The sequence below is a fragment of the Heloderma suspectum genome, chromosome 2 (assembly GCF_057233095.1).
Source record: "Heloderma suspectum isolate Gila_16-S chromosome 2, 16-S_ref, whole genome shotgun sequence".
Lineage (NCBI taxonomy): Eukaryota > Metazoa > Chordata > Lepidosauria > Squamata > Helodermatidae > Heloderma > Heloderma suspectum.
This window is the reverse complement of record NC_139459.1, coordinates 371733744-371755239: the sequence shown is the minus strand read 5'-3', so window position 1 is coordinate 371755239 and position 21496 is coordinate 371733744. Positions and strand designations below refer to the sequence as shown.

General features: G+C 50.0%; 1 protein-coding gene across 1 annotated transcript; it reads left to right on the top strand.

The window, feature by feature from the left end:
• Window positions 1-2743: 2743 nt before the first annotated feature.
• On the top strand, window positions 2744-17678 carry LOC146356092 (uncharacterized). Its single transcript, XM_084831441.1, has 4 exons — window positions 2744-2814; window positions 8263-9223; window positions 11797-11908; window positions 13811-17678. Exons 2-4 carry the CDS (start codon window positions 8396-8398, stop codon window positions 15079-15081), a joined length of 2211 nt encoding a protein of 736 aa, XP_084687567.1. The 5' UTR covers window positions 2744-2814; window positions 8263-8395; the 3' UTR covers window positions 15082-17678.
• The last annotated feature ends 3818 nt before the right edge of the window (window positions 17679-21496 follow it).

Genomic DNA, 21496 nt, shown 5'->3' with positions numbered 1-21496 from the left:
TTCGCACTGAGCGCTACTGCTTATGGCACTGAGAAGGGCCATCAAATTCTGCCCCAGTGTGCTGCCCTGATGGCCCAACGCTCAGAAGAACAATACAGAGAGAGAAAATGGAGAGGCAACGTGGACTAAACAGGGCCAGCACCACTGGAGGCTGTTGGCTCCTATGTCAGTGGGGCAGCGAATCTGCTCGAGATTTCAGTCAAAACTCTAAAGGAGCTGTCCAAGGTGCTGAACCCCAAATGAGGTCAACACCTTGGTTAGCTCCATTAGAGTTTTGACTGGATCTGTCTGAAACCCAGAACCCAGATTCACCGCCCCGCTGATATAGGAGCCGTCAGCCTCCGCGGCTGCCAACTGACCTCCTGTTTCCTGAGCTAAAACTTTTTTTTGCTTTGGAATGTTGTTCATCAGTTTGGAAAGAAAAGTAGTAAATTGCGGGGCAGTGCCAGCTGCAGGTTTTCAAGGGCCCTTGGGCAAAGCATCCTCAGTGGGCTCCTCCCTCAGTGAGCCTACCTCCCCACCACCACCATCACCAGCTGCTGTTGCTCCTCCTCTTTCTCCTCATGGCGCCCACTTGCTGGCTTGGTAGGCAGAGCGCCAGGGAGCAAGGAGGCCGTGACATCTGCTGCTCCTCCTTCCCATCACCACCGTTGTCTGGGCCAGAGTGAGATGCAGGTGGGCAAGCAGGTTGCCATGGTGAAGAGGAGGAGCATCTCCAGGAGGCTGTTGTCAGTGGGCCCCTGCTGGGGTGTGGGCCCTTGGCAGGTGCCCAACCAGGCCTACCGTTGGTGCCTATCCTGAAAGAAGGAAAGTGGTCTGTTCTGCTGGAGTGCTTTGCAGCTTATAAATGTCCTGACGGAAGGCATGGCTGGCAGGAACCCTGAACAGGACTGCTCCTCTGGCCAATATTGTTGTAGGGACCACTTATGTTGCCTCTAATCATGAACTCAGGTGGTTTAGTACCAACAGGATGCCCAAATGGGGCCACTGGGAAGCAAGAGGGAAAGATCCCGCTCAGGGGAACCTTTGAGCTTTGCACATGTAGAACATCTTTTAAAACCCCAAATGGCATGTGCATGCACACACGTGCGCGCGCACACAACCAGCTCAGCGATGGACTGATCATAATCAGGAGCCTGCAGAAGTCAGGGAATGCTAGTTGTCAGCTGGAAAAGAAAAATGCAAAACAGGTGGTGTGCAGGATGGGAGTGAATTGGCCTGCTTGACCCCCTTATGGCTAATGACCTGGAGGTGGACATGACTGGAACCCTGAACAGGCGCTACAGAGGGTGAGGAGGCGCCGCAACATTTTGTTGAAGATCACACTTGCAAACTACCAATTCCCAGCGGAGGCTGGTCGCTCCTATTTTAGTGCGGCTACGAATCTAGTCTGGGTTTCAGTCAGAACTCTAAGGGAGCTATCCAAGGTTCTGAACCAATTTGGAGACTGGCTTCAGCAGTTTGGAAAGCTCTTTTAGAGTTCTGACTGGTTCTGCCTGAAACCCAGAGCAGGTTCATTGCCCCACTGAAATCGGAGCCATCAGCCTCCACTGCTGATTCCAGGTAACAGAGATGATATTGTCTTTCTCTGTTGTTTGCCATTTCCATTTTCCTGCATTTCTTAATTATTGTTTTCGAAGAGAGGAACTGACTCCATCCAAGCCACACTGGATATTCAACAGTGTATTTACTGTGAGTGTCCTGTTTAAAATAACAGTAACGACTCCACCGCCACCACCCTTTTCACAAAGCTGAGTAAATAACCACCAGACGCGGAGACTTCTCCCCACTCTTCCGCAGCCTCACCTCAGCTTCCCAAACCGCTCGCCGCAGCTCCTGCCTTCCCCAGCCTGGCGCCTCCCACTCGGCGCAGCGGAAGCCCCTCCGGCTCCAGCAGAGCTCAGCGCTCGGGCAGGCGTATGCCGGGAGAGGCGCTCCCTCGGATATCGAGGCCCCAAGCCGCTCAGGGCTTGAACTGTCTTCCCCAGGACCTTGCATTCCAGCCACAAGCGTATCGGCAGCCGGGGCAATTGCTTTACAACCAGTGTTATGTGATCTTTACGAGACGGTCCGGTCGGGGTCAGCGGTCTACTCGTTGCATTTTGCACTAGCTGCAACTCCCAAGTCGTCTTCAAGGGCAGCCCCACGTCAAGTGCATCCTGCCTCTGGCGCTGGAGGCAGCATATAGAGCCATCGGGACTAGTAGCCATTGATCGCTTTCTCCAGGGATTTGTCTAACCCCCTTTTAAAGACCGCCACCCTTTGATGCCATCCCAATTGCTGTCCATCCGTCCTGAATGTCCCACCATTCATCTCCATGGGATGACCCTAGGACCGCTAGAACTGATGGCTCTGATGTTGGTGGGGCTGCAAATCCACTCTGGGTTTCAGTCAGAACTCGAAAGGATCTACCCAAGGTGCTGAAATCCATTCTGGGGAGAGGGTTCGGTACCCTGGATAACCTCCTGAGAGTTCTGTCTGGTTCTGACTGAAACCCAGAATGGACCCAAAGCCCCACTAAAACCGGATCCACCAGCCTCCACTGCCTGGGACTGCATGCATGCTTGCCTCTCTGGCACCCAAGGCTGAGTAGGACCCCTATGCAGCCCTCCCTTGCAGAGAGAGAGAGAGAGAGACTGGGTGTGGTTAATTGAAGGGTTAAGATGACAGAGCTCACTAGAACGAATTTCCTAGACGGGCCGAGGAACTTCAAAGGCTTTTGCTGGTTAAAAGGGAGAGGGGAAAAAACCCGAGAGTTCCTTCCGGTTGGAACGTTCAGCAGCTGCACAGCAGGAGATGAATGGCGGCCGCGTGGTAAGAACACGCAGGCTGAACGTGGGAATGTGCCGCGTGGGGTGAGGTGGGGGGGAGGGAGACGTCGCAGGCTCTGTAAAAGGAGAGGGGGGCGCTTGTTGTTTGCATGCACGGAAGGAGCAAGGGATGAAATCAGGGCGACCCACAAGTCAGCCCCACTTTCCTCACGGTAGGGGCGTCTGTGCAGCTTGTTCCTGGTAGGGTTCTCCCCCCGCCCCCCGCTCCCATTCCCACCTTATAAAATCTGGACCAAGATAATAATAGTAATAATAATAATAATAATTTGGAGAAACTTGGGTGATCACCTTTAGCAAGGGCCACACGCTTATCCAAAATGGGCACGTTTTAGAGCAGCCTACCCCAACCTGGCGCCCTCCAGATGTGTTGGACTACAACTCCCATCAGCCCCAGCTAGCATGTCAGTGGGACCATCTGCATGCAAACCAAGTGCGCCACTGCTGAGCTACGGCCTCTCCCCTCAGAGCAATAATCAAAGAGCATACAACACAAAGTGATAGCCCAGCAGTAAAACTTCCTGTGGCATGAATACCTTGACATCCAGGGATCAAGCTGTCCTCCTCTATCCAGCCTCTAGTCTACCTCAACTCAGGCCTGGTTAGGGTTGATGGGAGTTGTAGTACAGCACATCTGGAGGGGGACAGGTTTTTTGGGGGAGGGTGTTTTAGAGTTAGCAGAGAACTCTTCTTCAGGCTTCCCCTAGGGTCTCCGGAGAGATCAACAACAGCAAAACAGCGTTTAGAAGCTGGATGCTCCAGACTGGTAGTTCTCAAGGGTGGAAACTGCCCTTTAAACAAACAGAGTGGCTCCCGCCAGCAATTCCACCTCTGCTTCACAGACCTGAGGGCTGTGGGTTCCCCCTTCCCCAAGGCTGCAGTCGTTTTTCCTCTAGTTTTGTCATGTTTTTGCAGGTCAGTGTTGCTTCTGCCTAGTTCTTTTTTCCCTTGTTGATTTCACCCAAAATTCTGCTTTTGAGAGCCTGAGTTGAAATTGACAGACTTGCTTTTATAGAAGGAAAAATCATAGTGTTATAAGAGAACAGCGGTGTCCCATCCCCGAGCCTTCCCTGCTGGAGCAAAGTTGTCTCCTCTGCCGCAAGATCGTTTGTTGATTTTTGTCCCAATTTTATCCAACCCTTCCTCCAAGGAGCACAGTTCTGCTCTCCCCCCCCCCCCCAGATAACATCTTTGTGAGGTAGATCCCGCAAGCCTCTGCCCTATTTGAGTGTTGAGGTGTGGTACTTAATTTTAAGAACAAATGTATATGCTCTAGTTTTTCCTTTGCATAATTGCATGCTACCGAGTAGCCATTTCTCTTTTAAGCCAGGTTAATTATACATGCAAAGGAGCTAGTTTAGACTAGTCAGGAATTATGTAGCCTATTGTTGTTATTATTATTATTAAAATGTTATGTGTTGCTCCCCACTGGAAAAAGCAGTCTCTCAGTGACATACACTCAAAGGCTTTGTTCACATGTAAAGCTAAGCCATGATGGTTAGGGAATGTGCGCTAACCATGGTGGTGCAGCATGTCGTGTAGGGGGACAAAAACCCGCTAACTGTGGTTTCAGAACCACCCCAGCTAATCACCCCCCTGCAGTAAGGTTAAGGGGCCCTGGGGTGGCTTACCATTACATGTGGTGGGCTCTCTTGGTGGTTAAAATGGTGTCCAGATGGTTTTGGGGCTGTGACCACAGAGTCAGCAGCCTAGAGCGTCCTGCACTTCCGGCAATGCTCTAGCCAGTGCGGGCTTTCTCTATGGTCACCATTGCATAGCGATGGATGTAGCAGCTGGCGCGCACATTTTCACAGTGCAAGTGCTGCTGGGATGGTTACGGTAACTATGGAGGGGGTGGTTACAGGAACCACACGGCGCTGCATGGTTCCCGGTCATGTAGTGGGCACGCATTGTGGTTTTACTACCCCCCCCATATTTACCTTAACCACCCTCCCCACATGCATGTCTGAACAATCCCAAATACAGAAATCCATAATTAATGAAAGAGGAAAAAAACCCAAATCACTATAAACCATAATCAAAACACAATACTGTGAATAAACACCATAAAACATAAATAAAAAACAATTGAACACAAAAAGTGTTAATCCACCATACACAAAATCTCCCCCTCAGAGCCTAGAATGAATGGCAGATACGCATGCACAACTGAGAATTCATTCACCTGAAGAAATAAATGGACTCTGGTTCATGAAAGCTTATGCTGTTTTATTTCAGAGATTTTTTTTAATGCTACTTTTCAAAACTAAAAAGTTTTCTCAAAGGGGCTTGCAATTGGGAAATTATAAACAATAATACAATAAAACTTGCAATTATTAAGACCAAAAACAATGTTAAAATCATGCATAATTCTAACAGCTTTTTGAAAAAATGGCATAAAACACCCCAAACCAATCTTAATTACTCCTTGATGACATATGCTGTCACAGCATTATTTTGTGTGGTGGTGATAAATGTATTTATTAATTATATTTCTATACCACTCAGTAACCGAAGCTCTCTCAGCGGTTCACAACAATTAAAACTGCAAAACACAGCTTAAATACAATATAAAATTTTAAACTACAAAACTACAGTATAAAAGGAAGACGAACGTAAAACCTAGCAGCAACGCAGAGATCTGAAATACAACAGATTTAAAACAACAAAACTAAAAGATTTAAATGCCAGGGAAAATAAAAAAGGTCTTCACCTGGCACCAGAAAGAGCACAATGTAGGTGCCAGGCAAGCTTCTCTGGGAAGCTCATTCCAGAACGAGGGCGCCAGAGCAGAAAAGGCCCTCTTCTTGGTAGCCGCCCGTCTCATTTCCTTAGGCAGGGTTGATACATAAGTCTCTCTGAACTCTTCAGAGGGTGAAACATTGCTCCCTCTAATAGCGTTAGCAGGATTGTAGCCAAAATGGGCACTGACAAACAAGAGGGGGAGCTATCAGCATGCTCAGGGGAATTTTGTCAGGTGAGCTATTGATCCCTTTGTTCTGGACCCATCCTGAGTCCAGGCCCAGAGCTGTTGACCTCTGAGTAACCAGGGCCAGCGTCAAGGGTAAGCATGGTTGGGCAAGTGCCAGGGGCCCACACCCCAGCAGGTGCCCACTGACCAGAGCCCCCTGGAGATGCTCCTCCTCCTCATCACCATGGCAACCTGCTTCTTCACCTGCCTCTCGCTCTGGCCCATGCAATGATGAGAAGGAGGGGCAACAGATGCCCCAGCCTCCTTGCTCCCTGGCTCTCTGCCTGTCAAACAAGCAAGTGGTGGCAATGATGAGAAAGAGGACCAGTAGGAGTGGGTGTCAATGGCAGTAGGAAGGTAGGCGCAATGTGGGACAGGGCCCACTGAGGGTGTCTTGCCCAAGGGCCCTCCAGAAACCTCGAGCTACCACTGACCTAAATACTCAGGATTTCGTTAATTTACCTCCCTTGCTTCCTTCCCCCAAATCCGTTGACTCTTTCTATCTCTGTTCGGACTGTTAGAACTACTGTACCGCTCCATGTACTAGGGCCTGGCACAAAATGTACTGGCCCGAATGCCCTCCCCACCCCACCCCACCCTGCCCGGCTTTTTTTTGCAGCCCCTACTGCTGCTGAAATTCAGCACCGTCATGACAGCAAAAAAGCTGCCAAAATTCAGCAGCACACTGGCGATGGTGGTAAAAAAAAAAAAGGGGGGGGGTTACTTTACATTAAAGCAAGGCACGAAGGGAGCCCACACCTTGTTTTCAAGCAAGATCATGTTTTCATGTTTTTTTGCTGCTGTGCCACTGCTGAATTTCAGATGCAAAATCAGTGGCACTGTAGCAGCAGGAATTGTAGCAGCCCAGAATCATAGGATCCTGGAATAGTGGGGTTGGAAGGGGCCTATAAGACCATCCAGTCCAACCCCCTGCTCCAGGTGGGAATCCAGGTCAAAGCACCCCTGACAGGTGGCTGTCCAGCCTCATCTGGAATACCTCCAGTGTGGGAGAGCCCACCACCTCCCTGGGTAATTCATTCCATTATTGCTCTAACAGTCAGGAAGTTGCTCCTGATGTTCAGGCAGAATCTGGCTTCCTGGAACTTGAGACCATTATTCCGCGTCCTGCACTCTGGGATGATCGAGAAGAGATCCTGACCTTCCTCTGTGACAACCTTTCAAGTACTTGAAAAGCACTATCCTGTCTCTCCTCAGCCTTCTCAAGGCTAAACATGCCCAGTTCTTTCAGTCTCCCCTCATAGGGCTTTGATTCCAGTCCCCTGGTCATCTTTGTTGCCCTCCTCTGAACCCTCTCCAGTTTGTCTGCATCTTTCTTAAAGTGTGGTGCCCAGAACTGGACACAGCACTCCAGATGAGTTACAAGAAGGTTGACAGAAGGAGTGGATTATATAGGTTTTATAATAATTGGAGTGGAGAAGGATAAGTTCAGATTTATTCATTTATTGGTTACGTGTATATCCACCTTTCCTCTAAGGAGCCCGAAGTGGCATGCATGATCCTCCTCTCCATTTAATCCTCGAGGTCTCATAGAATAGGGTTGGAAGGGGCCTATAAGACCATCCAGTCCAACCCCCTGCTCAGTGCAGGAATCCAAGTCAAAGCATTCCTGACAGGTGGCTGTCCAGCGTTGAGGCGGGCAGAGAAATCACTCGCTATACCCGCCAGAGTTGCCCACCCGTCTCCTAGGGGGTTGGTGTACTAACTAAGCATTCTTCTCCTCTGCAAAATATTTATAGTAAAATAAAACTTGTGTTATTTGCTCTTAACTGTTGTACTTGAGCTCACTTTCCCCACTTGAAGAAGCTGCTCAGAATTGTGTCTGAAACCCTGGAGAGCCGCTGCTGGTCAGTGTCGACAATACTGGGCTAGATGGACCAAGGCGCTGAGTCAATATAAGGCAGCTTCCTATTTTCTCATTTAATTCAGCCTTTTATTCAGAACCACAAGGGCTAGAATCTTACTTTATTTGTAGGTGAGGGACAATAACTCAGTGATAGAGCCCCTGTTTTGCACGTAGAAGGTCCCGTGGTTCATCCCCTGCATCTCCAGGACAGGCTAGGAAAGAATCCTGCCTGAAACCCTGGAGAGCAGCTGCCGATCAGTGTCGACAATACTAGACTACATGGACCAACGACCTGATGCAGTTTTAGGCAGCTTCCTAATCCTGTGTTCACCGGGACACTTGTACACATGTGAGTTTGTGTGCACATGTGAATGAGGACATGTGGTAACAAAGCCTCTGTCATGGGGGTCTGTTATAATTCTGCAAATCTCACCTTGGCAAGATGTATCGAATATTAAACTCTTCTTGAAGATAAAGGGACAAGGAGCAGGGGCAGCAATGAGATTCACAAGGGAATGGTGCACGGGCTTACTCTGTGTGGGGCTGACAGGGGGCAGGAAGTTGTGTTAATCATTCCAATTCACGTGTCTTTCCTTCAGGGTGACGCCCCTCTAGAATGTTCTCAGCTCCTGTTCTTAGCGGCTTGTTGGTCTGGGATTCCCAGTAATCCGGAGAGAGACACGGAGACGCTGTGGGAGACGAGGCCGCTGTCGTGAATTTGCTTTGCACAAAATGGCCGCCGAGCAGGGAGCGCCGTCAGCTTTGGGCAGCAAGCTCCTGGCCGACCTAGAGCAGGTGGAGCCGTTGGAGGCAGAAATGGAGGTGGCGGCAGGCCCCATGGAAAAGGCGGAAATGGAGGAGCAGGAGGCAGCTGGCCCCACAGCAGGAGAGGAAGTGGGGAATGGCCCTAGTGTCACGCAGGCTGGGAGTATCCGGAGTTTTCTTCCAAGGTCGCCAGGAAAACAAATCAAACCTGCGCGAGGCGAGGGGATCCTTCTGTCTGGAGAGACCCAATGGCAGGAGTCCCCAAAGACAGTCGAGTCCCCTTGCTTGGGTTTCCCAAGCCCGCAGAGCCTGGATTCCTCTTGCCAGATGGAGGCCCAAACATCTCCAGCCCCTTTCGAGGTCAAGGCAGAAGCCAGCCGGTGCCCCACAGAAGAACGGGAGACCCAAACCCAGCTGGGCTTTGGTGGAGAATCCCAAGAGGCCCACAGAGACCCGAATCCCTCTGGGCAGCCGAAGGAACAGGTCCCGGATGAGGATGCAGTGCTGTTGGAGATCCAGCGCCAGCACTTCCGGCAGTTCCGTTACCGGGAGTCTGAAGGGCCCCAAGAGGCCTGCAGCCGCCTCTGGTTCCTTTGCTGCCGGTGGCTGAAGCCGGAGAGGCACTCCAAGGAGCAGATCCTGGAGCTGCTCATCCTGGAGCAGTTCCTGGCCATCCTGCCCCAGGAAATGCAGAGCTGGGTGGTGGAGGGCTGCCCGAAGACGTGTGCCCAGGCAGTGGCCCTGGCCAAGGGTTTCCGGCCGAAAAAGCGCAAGGCCGAGAGGCAGGAGGAGCAGGTGGGGAGGTTTGTCTCGGCCGCGATCCTAAGCACGTTTTGCCTCAAGGGACCGGTCCTGATTGAGGGGAGCTCCCTTGTAGAGACAGGGCTGGTATCAGTACCCGACATCCAGGGGCAGCTGCCAGTGCCCCAGAACTACCGCTGACAACCTCTCTTAGGGGCCCCCTTAAAATAAACTAAAAAACCAATTGTGGCCTGGTGCTCCTAGCAGCGGTACAAGGTTCAGGCTAGTCCTCGTTTAAAGCAGGGGCAGATTGGGATCTACTGGTAGGTCTCCGGGTAAAAGCGAACATAAGCCCTACTTAGAGTAGACCCATTGAAATGAATGGGAGGTTAGTCATGACTAACCTAAGTCCCATTCATTTCAATGGGTGTACTCTTAAGTAGGATTTATGTTGGCTTTTACCCGCTGGGTGATCGGCCCTCGATCAGCCAGGGTTTCCTGACTCCCAAGTGTTTGAACAAGAGCAATGACAAAAAGGTTTCTTTGGAGGGTCCTAAATTAGGTTGTTGAAATCAAGATACCATGGCAGAACCAGTACAGTTGTTGTGTGTGAAAGGACTGTGTCGTCTGCCTGAATTTCTGACACGGGAGGGTCTGACAAAGGCCTCACAAGCCATCTTGTTTTCCTCTGCCTGTCCCCTTTCTTGGGTTTATTTAAAACCTGCATGGTTGCCCACGGGCCTCGCTTTCTGCCCAGGTTCCCACTTGTACCTCCTGCCCCACGTCTCATGCCTCGTTTGAGGCCCGGTACACAAACACGATGGGGTAGAGCTGGTCCTAGATTGCACCACTTCAGTCTGCAGGTGGGAGATTAGGACCTTGGGGCAGATCTATAAAATCTGGCCTTCCTGGGGTCCCAGTCCGGCCTTCCAGGGTTCCAGGGTTCCCCATATGGCCACACCCCCTTCCCCCTGCTTGATGGTTTCCCAGCTTTTGCAGTTTTCCCTCCCATTCTAAAAGGTTGAACTGCCTCCCTTAAGGCTGAGGAGCTGGCAGTAAGTGCTTTCAGCTAAAATATGCTGGCATTTTTGGCCCCACCCCTTTTGCCTTTGGCCCTGCCCACCACTGGAATGCAGCCCCCGAGGGCTTCTCTGAAATGGAATTCAGCCCTCCAGCTGAAAGAGGTTCAACATCCCTGGTGAAGATGAAGTCTTTCCTGTTTTGTGCAGGCGAGGCAGAGGAGGATCCCTGTGTATAGAAGACTAGCATGTTGGCAAGAAGGCCTGGCCTAGAACTCTGCCCTTTTCAGTTTTCTTTGTGCAGGGTGCTTGTCGCTCTCACTATCCCCAGGAACAATTAACAACCTAGTGTGGTGTAGTTAGGAATGGGGGAGAATTCCGCAACGTATCCCAATGAGGCCGGATTCTAAGAATTTGGCGGAACGGAGCACTCACGTCTGCCTCCCCCCGGAATCCGTCCGGGTCGGATCCCTCTGTGCGTTGATCCTGCAGAGCTGGCCTGGATGGATTCCAGGGGGAGGGACAGATCACCTCCCCCCACCTACAGACCCCGCCAGCCAGAACAGGGTAAGTGATCCGCCCATCCCTAGGTGTAGTGGTTAGAACAGTTTCCCCCAACATGGTGCCCTCCAGATGTTTTGGATGACAGTGCTCTTGACCGTTGTCCGTGGTGGCTAAGGCTGATGGGAGTTGAGGTCAGCAATGTCCTGAGGGCACCAGGTTGGAGAAACCTGGATTAGAGTATTGGATGAGGGCTGGGGAAACCATGGTCCAAATTGTCATTCAGCCACGAAGCTTGCTTGGTGACCCTGAGCCACTCACAGTCTCTTAGCCGCACCTACCTCAAAGGGTTGTTGGAAAGATAAAATGGCGGGGGGGGGGGGGGCAATACCATGTATGCTGCTTTGAGCTTCTTGGAAATGCTCCTAGACCCCAAAGGGGTCATTCCATAAAGCTGATTGGCAGGAGATTCAAGATAGATGAAAGGAAGGACGTCTTCACACAGCGCAGAGATAAACTATGGAATCACTTCCAAAAGATACAGTGATGGCCACCAACATTAAAAAGTTCCTGGACAGCTCTTGGAGGAGAAGGCTATCAATGGCTACTAGTCCTCGTGGCTATATGCTACCTCTACTATCAGAGTCACTGAGCCTGTGTACTCCAGTTGCTGGGGAACATGGGTGGGAGGGTGCTGTTGAGCTCATGGCCTACTTGTGGGTTCCTGGTCGATAGCTGGTTGGCCAGTGTGTGAACAGAATGAAGGACTAGAAGGACCCTTGGTCTGATCCAGCAGGGCTCTTCTTATGCTCTTATGTAAAGGTTGGGATACCAATGTAGTAAATAATAACTAAAAACGTTTTGCAGTCTGGGCCAAACTCTCCCCGTCCCCATCGTGGAGTCAGAACTGCACTTATCTCAGAGGATGGGTGGGGCTCAGAACCACTCACCAGGGATCTTGTAGCAGAGGATTTGCTATATTGGCAAAGGGGGTGGGCTAGATGACCTTTGGGGTTCATTCCAACTCTAGGATACTAGGATTTCAGCCATGTTCCCCTTTCCTGCTCTATCCCTCTTTGCTGACAGGCATCTTCATTTCTGTTTTAGGTGCCAGTTAAAGAGGTAGGCCTGAATTTCTCTGTGGCTGAACAGGCTCTGTTGGACTGTGAGCAGAACCAGGTCTTCCAGGAGGGTGTCACTGGAGTTGCCAGCTCTCTTGGTAAGGATCCCTAGAGTTTCAAGTACTTTGATGCTGCGTGTGTTCTTTTTAACTGTTGCTTGCTTTATTTTCAGTGATATTTTTAAAGCTGCGTTTTAAAATTATTATTACTATTATTATTTGTTCCATTTCTATACCACGCAATAGCTGAAGCTCCCTGGTGGTTCACAGAAACCTTTCCCCATGTTATAGCTGCTTAGTTATTTTATCTCTCTCAAATTCTGAATAATTTGCTGCTTTGAAATCAATTATTTTAATGTGTTTTGTCACTGGTTTTATTGTGTTTGCTTTTATTATGTGTGCCACCCCGAGAGCTTTGGCTATTGGGTGACTCATAGATTGAATTAAAAAATAAAATAAAATGAGGTGTTTTAGGATTAAGTGTGTGTGTGGGTGGCGGGGAGAATGATGGACACTGCACTGCACTCCCTGAAAGAAAGTTTGGATATAAACGTAATACTTAAATAAATTTAAGTTAAAAGCAGTGCACGTAATGCTCTTCCCTGCCCCCTTTAACCTCACAACAACCCTGTGAAGTAGTTTAGACTGAGAAATAGTGACTGGCCCAACAAGCTTCATGGCTAAGTAGAAATGTGAATGCGCAGGTCTCTCTGGCCCTGCTCTGGCATTTGTTGTTGTTGTTCAGTTGTGTCCGACTCTTCGTGACCCCATGGACCATAGCACGCCAGGCCTTCCTGTAATAACCACTAAATCAGCCAGGCTGTCATCTTAACAAGCAGGTTTCATAGGCGACCAATATGGTGTAGCGGTGAGAGTGTTGGACTGGGAGCCGGGAGATCCGGGTTCTAGTCCCCTCTCGGCCATGGAAGCTCACTGGGTGACTTTGGGCCCGTCACAGACTCTCAGCCCAGCCTACCTCACAGGGTTGTTGTTGTGAGGATAAAATGGAGAGGAGGAGGATAATGTAAGCTGCCTTGGGTTCCATGAAGGCAGGATATAAATGCAATAAATAAATGCGATAAATAAACCTCATCGATGACGCATGGCTGGATTCCAGCTTGAATGGAACCAGTGTGTGGGTTGATAGCGAAACCTTTTTCTCCTCATCCATAATACTAGAACCCAGTCCCATGAAGCTGAATGGCAGGACATTGGGGACAGATAAAAGGAAGTCCTTCACACAGCACGGAGTTAAACTATGGAATTCACTGCCAAAGGTGTTGTCGGGGCTGGTGTCCAGGGTAGGCCTGGTTGGGCACCTGCTGAGGACCCACACACAAGCAGGGCCCCACGGACAAGAGCCCCCTGGAGTTGCTGCTCCTCTGCCCCCTCGTAACCACGGCAACCTGCTTGTTCCCCTGCCTCTCGCTCCGGCCCAGACAGCGGTGGTGGGGAGGAGGAGGAGCAGGAGATGCCCAGGGCCTCCTTGCTCCTTGCCCCTTTGTTCCCACTTCCTTCCTTGACAAGCAGTGGTGAGGAAGGGGAGCAGCTGGTGACAATGGGGGTGAGGCGGCCGACGCACTGAGGGAGGGGACCTGTCGAGGGGGCCTTGCCCCAAAGCCCTCAGAAACCTAGAAGCGGCACTGGGTGTGGTGAGGGCCGCTGACTCGGATGACTTTAAAGGCGGGTTAGCCGGATTCATGGAGGATAAGGCTATCAATGGCTACTAGTCACGATGGCTATATGCTACCTCCAGTATATCTCTGTATACCACTTGCTGGGGGAAACGACTGGGAGGGTGCCGTGGCACTCGCGTCCCGCTTGTGATTTTCCCACGGGCAGCTGTTTGGCCATTGTGTGAACAGAATGCTGGACCAGACAGACCCTTGGCCTAATCCAGCAGGGCTCTTCCGATGTTCTTAACTGTTGCAAGAGCAAGTCAGAAATTCGAACCCTATGTGAGTTTACAGATCTCCCCCACTTTTCTCTTCACTCCTGCAGGTGAAGAGCCCATCAGTACGAATGAGGAGAGAGATCAGCCACAAGGCTGTGTTGAAGAAGAAGCCAACCGGGTACCAATGGGCAGTCCAGAAGAGGACAGTTCCCAGCATGATGAGCCTGCAGAAGCTTCGAGAACTTGGCAGGAACCTGAGGAGCATCAAGAAAGTTCCCTGGGGGAGAAAGTAGGAAAACCCATTCCTTGTGACGGGGATAAGCCCTTTGGTGAAGCTGCCAGCCAACAGAGCATCCGCACGGTGAAGACCGAGAGTACCAGTGTGGTTGATGACAGCAGCTTCCCAGACAACTCGGACATCATTGAATTTCAGGTGACCCACACGGGTGACATGCCATATAAATGCTTGGACTGTGGGAAGAGCTTCAATTACAGCACCAGCCTCGTCAGGCATCAGAGAATCCACACAGGAGAGAAACCGTACAAATGTTTAGACTGCGGGAAATGTTTCTGCCAAAGCTCGGGTCTCACGATTCATCAGAGAATCCATGCAGGGGAGAAAGCCTATCAGTGCCTGGACTGCGGGAAAAGCTTCCGTGTAAAGTCGCACTTAATCAGGCACTCCATAATCCACAAGGGGGAGAAGCCATACAAATGCGCTGAATGTGGAGTCAGTTTCTGCGAAAGGTCAGAGCTGAGAATCCACCAGAGAATCCACACAGGAGAGAAGCCGTATAACTGCGCCGACTGTGGGAAAAACTTTTGCCGGAAAGCGGACCTTACTCTCCACCAGAGAATCCACACGGGAGAGATGCCATACACATGCTTGGAGTGTGGGAAAGGTTTCCGTTGGAGCTCAAACCTGATTACGCATCAGAAAACCCACACGGGGGTGAAGCCTTTTGAGTGTGCTGAGTGTGGGAAGAGCTACTATTCCAACATGAGCCTTGTTAGACATCAGCGAGTCCACACTGGGGGTACCCCATATATATGCTCCGACTGCGGGAAAAGCTTCTGCGACAGCACCAGCCTTACCAGGCATCAGAAGATCCACACAGGAGAGAAGCCATACGTCTGTATGGATTGTGGGAAAAGCTTCAACCGGAATTCAAACCTCATTTCACACCAGAGAACTCACACGGGAGCGAAGCCGTTCCTGTGTGCGGACTGTGGGAAAAACTTCAGGTCTAAATCGGAACTTCACCGGCATTACACGGTCCACGTGGGAGAGAAAAGCGAGAAGAGCTTGGCTGGTGCTGATCCAGAGGTTCCTGCACATGAGAAAACTAACAGCGAGCAGGAAGTTAGAAACAAATAGAGGGAGGGAAGAAGACTGTCAGCTCTAAGAATGTAATAAGGCACGCCGCGTACTGTTCTGCCAGTCCATCCATTTTGATACTTCGCTTTGTGGTGTTGTGCTCTTCCTTTGCAATCTGGGGGGTTTGGGTCTTCCCTTCCCCCGATCAATCACTTCCGGATTCTGGTAGCTCAACGTTTTAGGGCCACCCTTGGCTAGACCCCTGTGGCTTTGAGGGCTACTGAACCTGCTAAAACAAAACCTTTCCCTTCTTGTTACTTTAAGAACAAACTATTGTGTGCTTAATAGATCAGGAGTTTCTGATCCTTGCATGATTTGAAATATAAACCTAATACTGCCTTATTTTTTTAAATACACTAATCTGTCTTTCTTTTGGCATTTTTGTTTAAAGCACTTAAATTACATCATCTTCCTATCTAAGTCTCCTTGCTTCTGTACCTTGATAATGGAGGGCATTACTTAGACAGAGATGGGAAACCTGTGCCCGCCCGCCCCGGCTGTTGGACTACAGCTCCCATCATCCTTGACATTGGCCTTGCTGGCTGGGGCTAATGGGGGTTGTAGTCCAACACCATCAAGCCCCCTATCCCTGACTTCAGCCTTTGCTGCTTATCTTTCTATACCTGGAAACTAACATTGTACACCCCCAATCTTATTTTTATTTTTCTGGGGCCTTTAATACAATAAATCGCACAAGGTTTGCTACACCCCCCCCATAAAACAGTATATAGGAATAATATCTGGCTAATACTCTTTGAAGTATTTAAATAATGTAGTTTTCCTTTTGAAGTACTTGCTAAATTATTTGGAAGCCTTTGAAGGCTTGAAAGGCAGATATTGAATATTATTGTTTCATATTAAACTTCCTTTGCTATTCGTTCTGATAGGACAGCAGTTCCTAACACTCTTCTATAGGTTTCTCTCAAGATTTCCCTCGTGTGTGTGCATCCTGAAAAAGAATGTTAATTTAGTATTATGTGTTGCATGATATTCCTTAAGTGGCAACTTACATTTTTTTTCTTAACCCCATAGTTACATGTTCTGAACACTTTATTCAGTAAAGTTTGCTGAAAATTTGTTCCTGCCGTGGTCTTTTCTTGATTGGGCCGCAACTTCCTGAACTAGAAAATGAAAGAGAAGTGAAGAGAGATCCATTTTACAGAGCAATCCTGTGGTCCCGGGGTGAGCGTCCCAGGAACCATAGAATGGCTTAGGAACCCCCTCTGAGGATGGAGACAGCACTCCAACCTTGGAAGGGGGAGTTGAAAATCTGACCCCCTCCCCCTGGTGGCCAGCATGGAAAGAACTGTACCAGCTGCCCACTGAGGTTGGAAAATTGACTTCAGAGGAGGAGGAAAGGGGTGTTCCAGTGTGTGGGGAGGGGAGGAGACCAGAGAGGCCAGGGTACAGGTTATCCTGTGCTTCCTCCGGCCTCCTTCCCTCCCCCTCCAAAGTGCCCACACTAGACATGCTGAAAAGCCTGTTTAGTGAAAATACAGGAGATCAGAGGGTGAGGAGGCAAAGATCACCTCTACTGCTCCTCCCATCCTGCCAACTTCAGCCCAGCAGGGCATGGGAATCTCAGAAGCCCCCTGAGTTTGGGGGCTTCCAAGCAGCAAGGGTGCAGTCCATACAATTAGGATCTTATTTATTTACTGGATTTCTCTATGGCCCAACTGACAAATGCTCTCATGGTGATCTACAATCATAAAACCCGAAAGCAACAAGAATGCAGCGGATGCAAATACCAAAATATTAATATATTTAAAACACTAAAGAGCCAGCAGTAAAACTGGTAAGACAAACAAATGAAAAAATTAATGTCTGTTGGAAGAGGAAGGACTCAACCTGGTGTCTAAATGTATAGAGTGAAGATGCCAGGTGGAACTCCCTGGGAAGGGCATTCCGGAACAGACAGGAAGGCCAGTACAGAGAAGCCTCTTTCCCTGGTAGCCCCCTGTCATTCCATTGTGGCCGGCGGCACCCAGAGATCTTCCAAAGAAGATCTTAGCAACTGGGCAGGAACATATGGGAGAAGTTTCTGCTTCAGATAGACTGGTCCTGAGCCCCTTAGAGCACAATCCTGTAAATGTTTAGACAGAAAAAAGTCCTATAACTTCTAGCATTCCCCAGCTAGCATTTCAACGCTCAGCGATAAGCAATAGGATTAGATCATCCAGCTAAATCTAAAACATCATCCAGCTAAAATCTAAAACAAAGCAAGAATTAGCCAAAAACTTTTGGAAAGCTCCGGAAGTAGGGCCCCCACCCTTTAAGGCAGAGGTGAGCAACTTGTGGCCCTCCAGATTTGGGGGGGGGGGGCTGCAACTCTCTTCATCCCTAGCTACCATAGCCATGGAAGTTGTAGGCTAAAATATCTGGAGTGCCAGAAGTTGCCCGCCCATGCTTTGAAGAAACACTCCCGGGGCAGTTTTGTGATAAAAATGGATTCACAAGAATGCAGCAGCAACAATAATAAAGTGTATACAGAAGACCAACAGCAAATTTTTCTCTTTGTTTCCCATGTTCAGGCTCTGAGTGCCGATGTTTATGTAGTCAAAATAACACCTACATAAAGGAGCAAGATAACACACTTGGGGAACCCTTGAAGCTTGCAGAAGTACAAAACATCTTTTGGGGGGAGGGGAACCGAATGGGTTAGGGGAGGTAACTCCCAACATCCCAATGAGCACAGTGGGAATGGAATCTTTCCTGGTGGGGAATAGAAAATGAGGGAAGGAGAGAGGAAATGGAATGGAGTGCCTGGGTGGGTGGGTGGCACCTTCCACAGCATCAAGTGGGGGCAAAGAATCACAACTTCACGTATATGCTGATGAAATCTGGGCTAGCGGTGGCTGGGCAAGGAAGAGATCGTGGGGTTCTGGTAGACAGCTTAATATAAATGTTGACCCAGTGCGTGGCTGCTGTGAAAAAAGGCAAATTCCATATTAGGCATAACTGGGAAAGGATTTGAAAATAAAACTGCCAAGACCATACTGCCCTTATACAAATCTATAGTACAACCACACTTGGAATACTGTGGACAGTTCTGGTCGCCACACCTAAAAAAGGATACTGTAGAGCTGGAAAAGGGCAACTAAAATGATCAAGGGGCCAGAGCATCTCCCCCTATGAGGGAAGGTTACAACAGCTGGGATTGTTTGGCTTAGAGAAAAGGGGAGTGAGCCGAGACATGAGAGAGGTGTGCAAAACTATGCATGGTGTGGAGAATGTGGTTAGGGAGCCATTTTTCTCCCTCTCATAATACTAGAACCCCAAGTGGTAATCCCAGAAAGCTGATTGGTGGGAGATTCAGGACAGGTAAAAGGAAGGATTCCTTCATTCAGTGCATAAACTATGGAGCTTGCTACAAGATGCAGTGATGGCCACCAGTTTGGAAGGTACTCACCTGGATGTCTACCTCATTGCAAACTGGAACTTGCTTATGAGCAGTGTTGTTAAATGACACCAGCCTCATCCTTCGGGAGGGGATGGTTCTCACTCTGTATGCAGACATGTATAAGATTGCATTGTAAATCAACTAACAATGTTGCCCCAATTAATCAGGTGATGGATGGATGGATGGATGGATGGATGCTGGGTGATTCATCAGGAAGGCACCTTTTTAGTTGACTCAGAGTTATGAAAGGCACAATCCTGTGCATGTTTAGACAGAAAAAAGGCTCAACAACACTACAAGCGAGAAGGGTCTTGGAATTGTTGTAGACCACAAGCTGAATATGAGCCAACAATGTGATGTGGCTGCAAAAAAGGCAAATGCTCTTTTGGGCTGCATTAATAGAAGCACAGCTTCCAAATCCCGGGAAATACTAGATCCCCTCTACTCAGCACTGGTCAGGCCTCACCTGGAGTACTGTGTCCAGTTCTGGGCACCACACTTTAAGAAGGATGCAGACAAGCTGGAGAGGGTTCAGAGGAGAGTTCAGATGATCAGGGGACTGGAAACAAAGCCCTATGAAGAGAGACTGGAAGAAGTGGGCATGTTTAGCCTTGAGAAGAGAAGACTGAGGGGAGATATGACAGCACTCTTCGAGTACTTGACAGGTTGTCACACAGAGGAAAGCCAGGATCTCTTCTTGATCATCCCAGAGTGCAGGACACGGAATAATGGGCTCAAGCTACAGGGAGCCAGATTCCAGGTGAACATCAGGAAAAACGTCCCGACTGTTAGAGCAATACGACAACGGAACCAACAACCTGGGGAGGTGGTGGGCTCTCCCACACTGGAGGCATTCAAGATGAGGCTGGACAGCCATCTGTAGGGGATGCTCTGACTTGGATTCCTGCATTGAGCAGGGGGTTGGACTCGATGGTCTTGTAGGCCCCTTCCAACCCTATGATTCTTTGAACTCCCACCATGCCCCAGCCAGCCATGGCGTTGGAGTGTGTTTGGGGTGGGTCCTGTTCATCACAGCCTGTCTGCTGAGTCCTCTCCCACTGGCTACTACATCATCTGACCAGCCCCTCCTCTACTCCACAGGTACTTAAGAGCGGGGACTGCCAGAGGCCTCTACGTCGTGCAAAGTGCAACGCTAAGTGAGGTGCACATGAAGACCCGCCTGCTGCCTCTCCAGAGATACCAGCCACCAGCTACTAGCAGCAAATAGCAGCAGCACAGGGCAGCAGCTTCAAAGAACAAGAAGGAAGGGGCAAATGCAGATCTTGCTCCTTCTCAGTTGTCGCTCTCTCTTTTATATTGTTTTATATATTTAAACCATTTTTAATATGTGCCTGGGAAGTCCACTGAGTAACTCAGGGGGTTGGGTTGGGTGTCGCCATAACTGTGGTCACGGGTAGGGGCGTTGGGGATTAACAGGCCAGCTGAGGAAAAGAGGGTCTAGATACCTTACGGCTATCTCCTCTTCTGGTTCTTCCCCCAACCAGATGGTTCCTGGCAGCCTTACCAGCTTGCCCTCGGGTCTGATGGTGCTGCTGCTGAACGCCAGGTCGGTCCAAAATAAAATCTCCCTTATCCATGATTTGATTGCAGATGAGGGGCTGACCTGGTATGTATTACTGAGACCAGGGTGGGGGAACTGGGAGGGGTCACTCTCTCCCAGCTGTGCCCTCCTGGGTATTCAGTGCAGCACGAACACCGACTCGAGGGTCAGGGAGGGGGGTTGCCGTGGTCTATAGGAATTTGATCTCCCTCTCCAGGCTTCCTGCTCATTTGAGTGCAGAGCTTGAGTGTTTGTACCTTGTCTGGGTTACCAGGGAGAGAATAGGGATTCTACTGGTGTACCGCCCACCCGCTGCCCATCAGACTCTGGCCTGAGCTGACAGAGGTGGTCTCGAGCTTGGTGCTGAGGACCGCTAGGATGATGGTCCTGGGGGATCTCAACTTCCATGCCGAGGCCTCTGTATCAGGGGCAGCTCAGGACTTCATGGCCGCCATGACAACCATGGGGCTGTCCCAACATGTCATCAGCCCAACGCATGTAAAAGGACACACGCTTGATCTGGTTTTCTCGACTGGGCAGGAGGATGGTGATCTGAAAGTGGGGGAATTAACATCTGTCCCCTTGTCATGGTTGGGTCACTTCCTGCTGAGGTTTAGACTCTCAGCAGCCTTTCCCCTCTGCAAGGGTGGGGGGCCTATTAAAATGGTCTGACCCTGGAGGCTGATGGATTCCAGAGGGCTCTGGGGGATTCTCCTGCTGGTATGGCTGGTGCTCCTGCTGAAGGCCAGGTCGCTCTGTGGAATGCAGAGATGACTTGGTGGTTGACACGATCTCGCCCAAGCGCCCTCTCCCTCTGAGCAGAGTCCGGCCAGCTCCTTGGTATACACCTGAGCTGAGGGCAATGAGGCAAGAGGGGAGATGGCTAGAATGCAGGTGGAGGAAAATGCGTGCCGAGTCTGACCGAATACAGGTTAGAGCTCGTTATCGAGTCTACTCTGTGGTGGTGAGGGTGGCAAAGAGGCAGTTCTTTTCCACCAGCATTGCATCTTCTCAGTGACGTCCAGCGGAGCTTTTCCGAGTGGTTCGCGGCCTGCTACATTCTGGGCCAGGGAGAGAGACTGTGCAACCCTCGGTAGCATGCCGGGACGAGTTTGCACAGCACTTTGAAGATAAAGTCGCTCAGATTCGTCATGAATTGGACACCATGATTAATGCAGTTCCATTGGTAGAGGCATTCAGAGCACTGTCTGGTCCAGATTTATTGGATGAGTTTCAGTTATTGAGGCCTGAGGAGGCAGACAAGGTGCTTGGCCAAGTCCGATTGACCACTTGTGTTCTTGACCCTTGCCCTTCATGGCTTATCACATCAAACAAAGAGGGGATGTCTGGCTGGGCCCCGGAGGTTGTAAATTCCTCCTTGAGAGGGAGTGATGCCGGCCTCTTTAAAAGAGGCGGTAATCAGGCCACTCCTGAAAAAGCCTAGCCTGGACCTG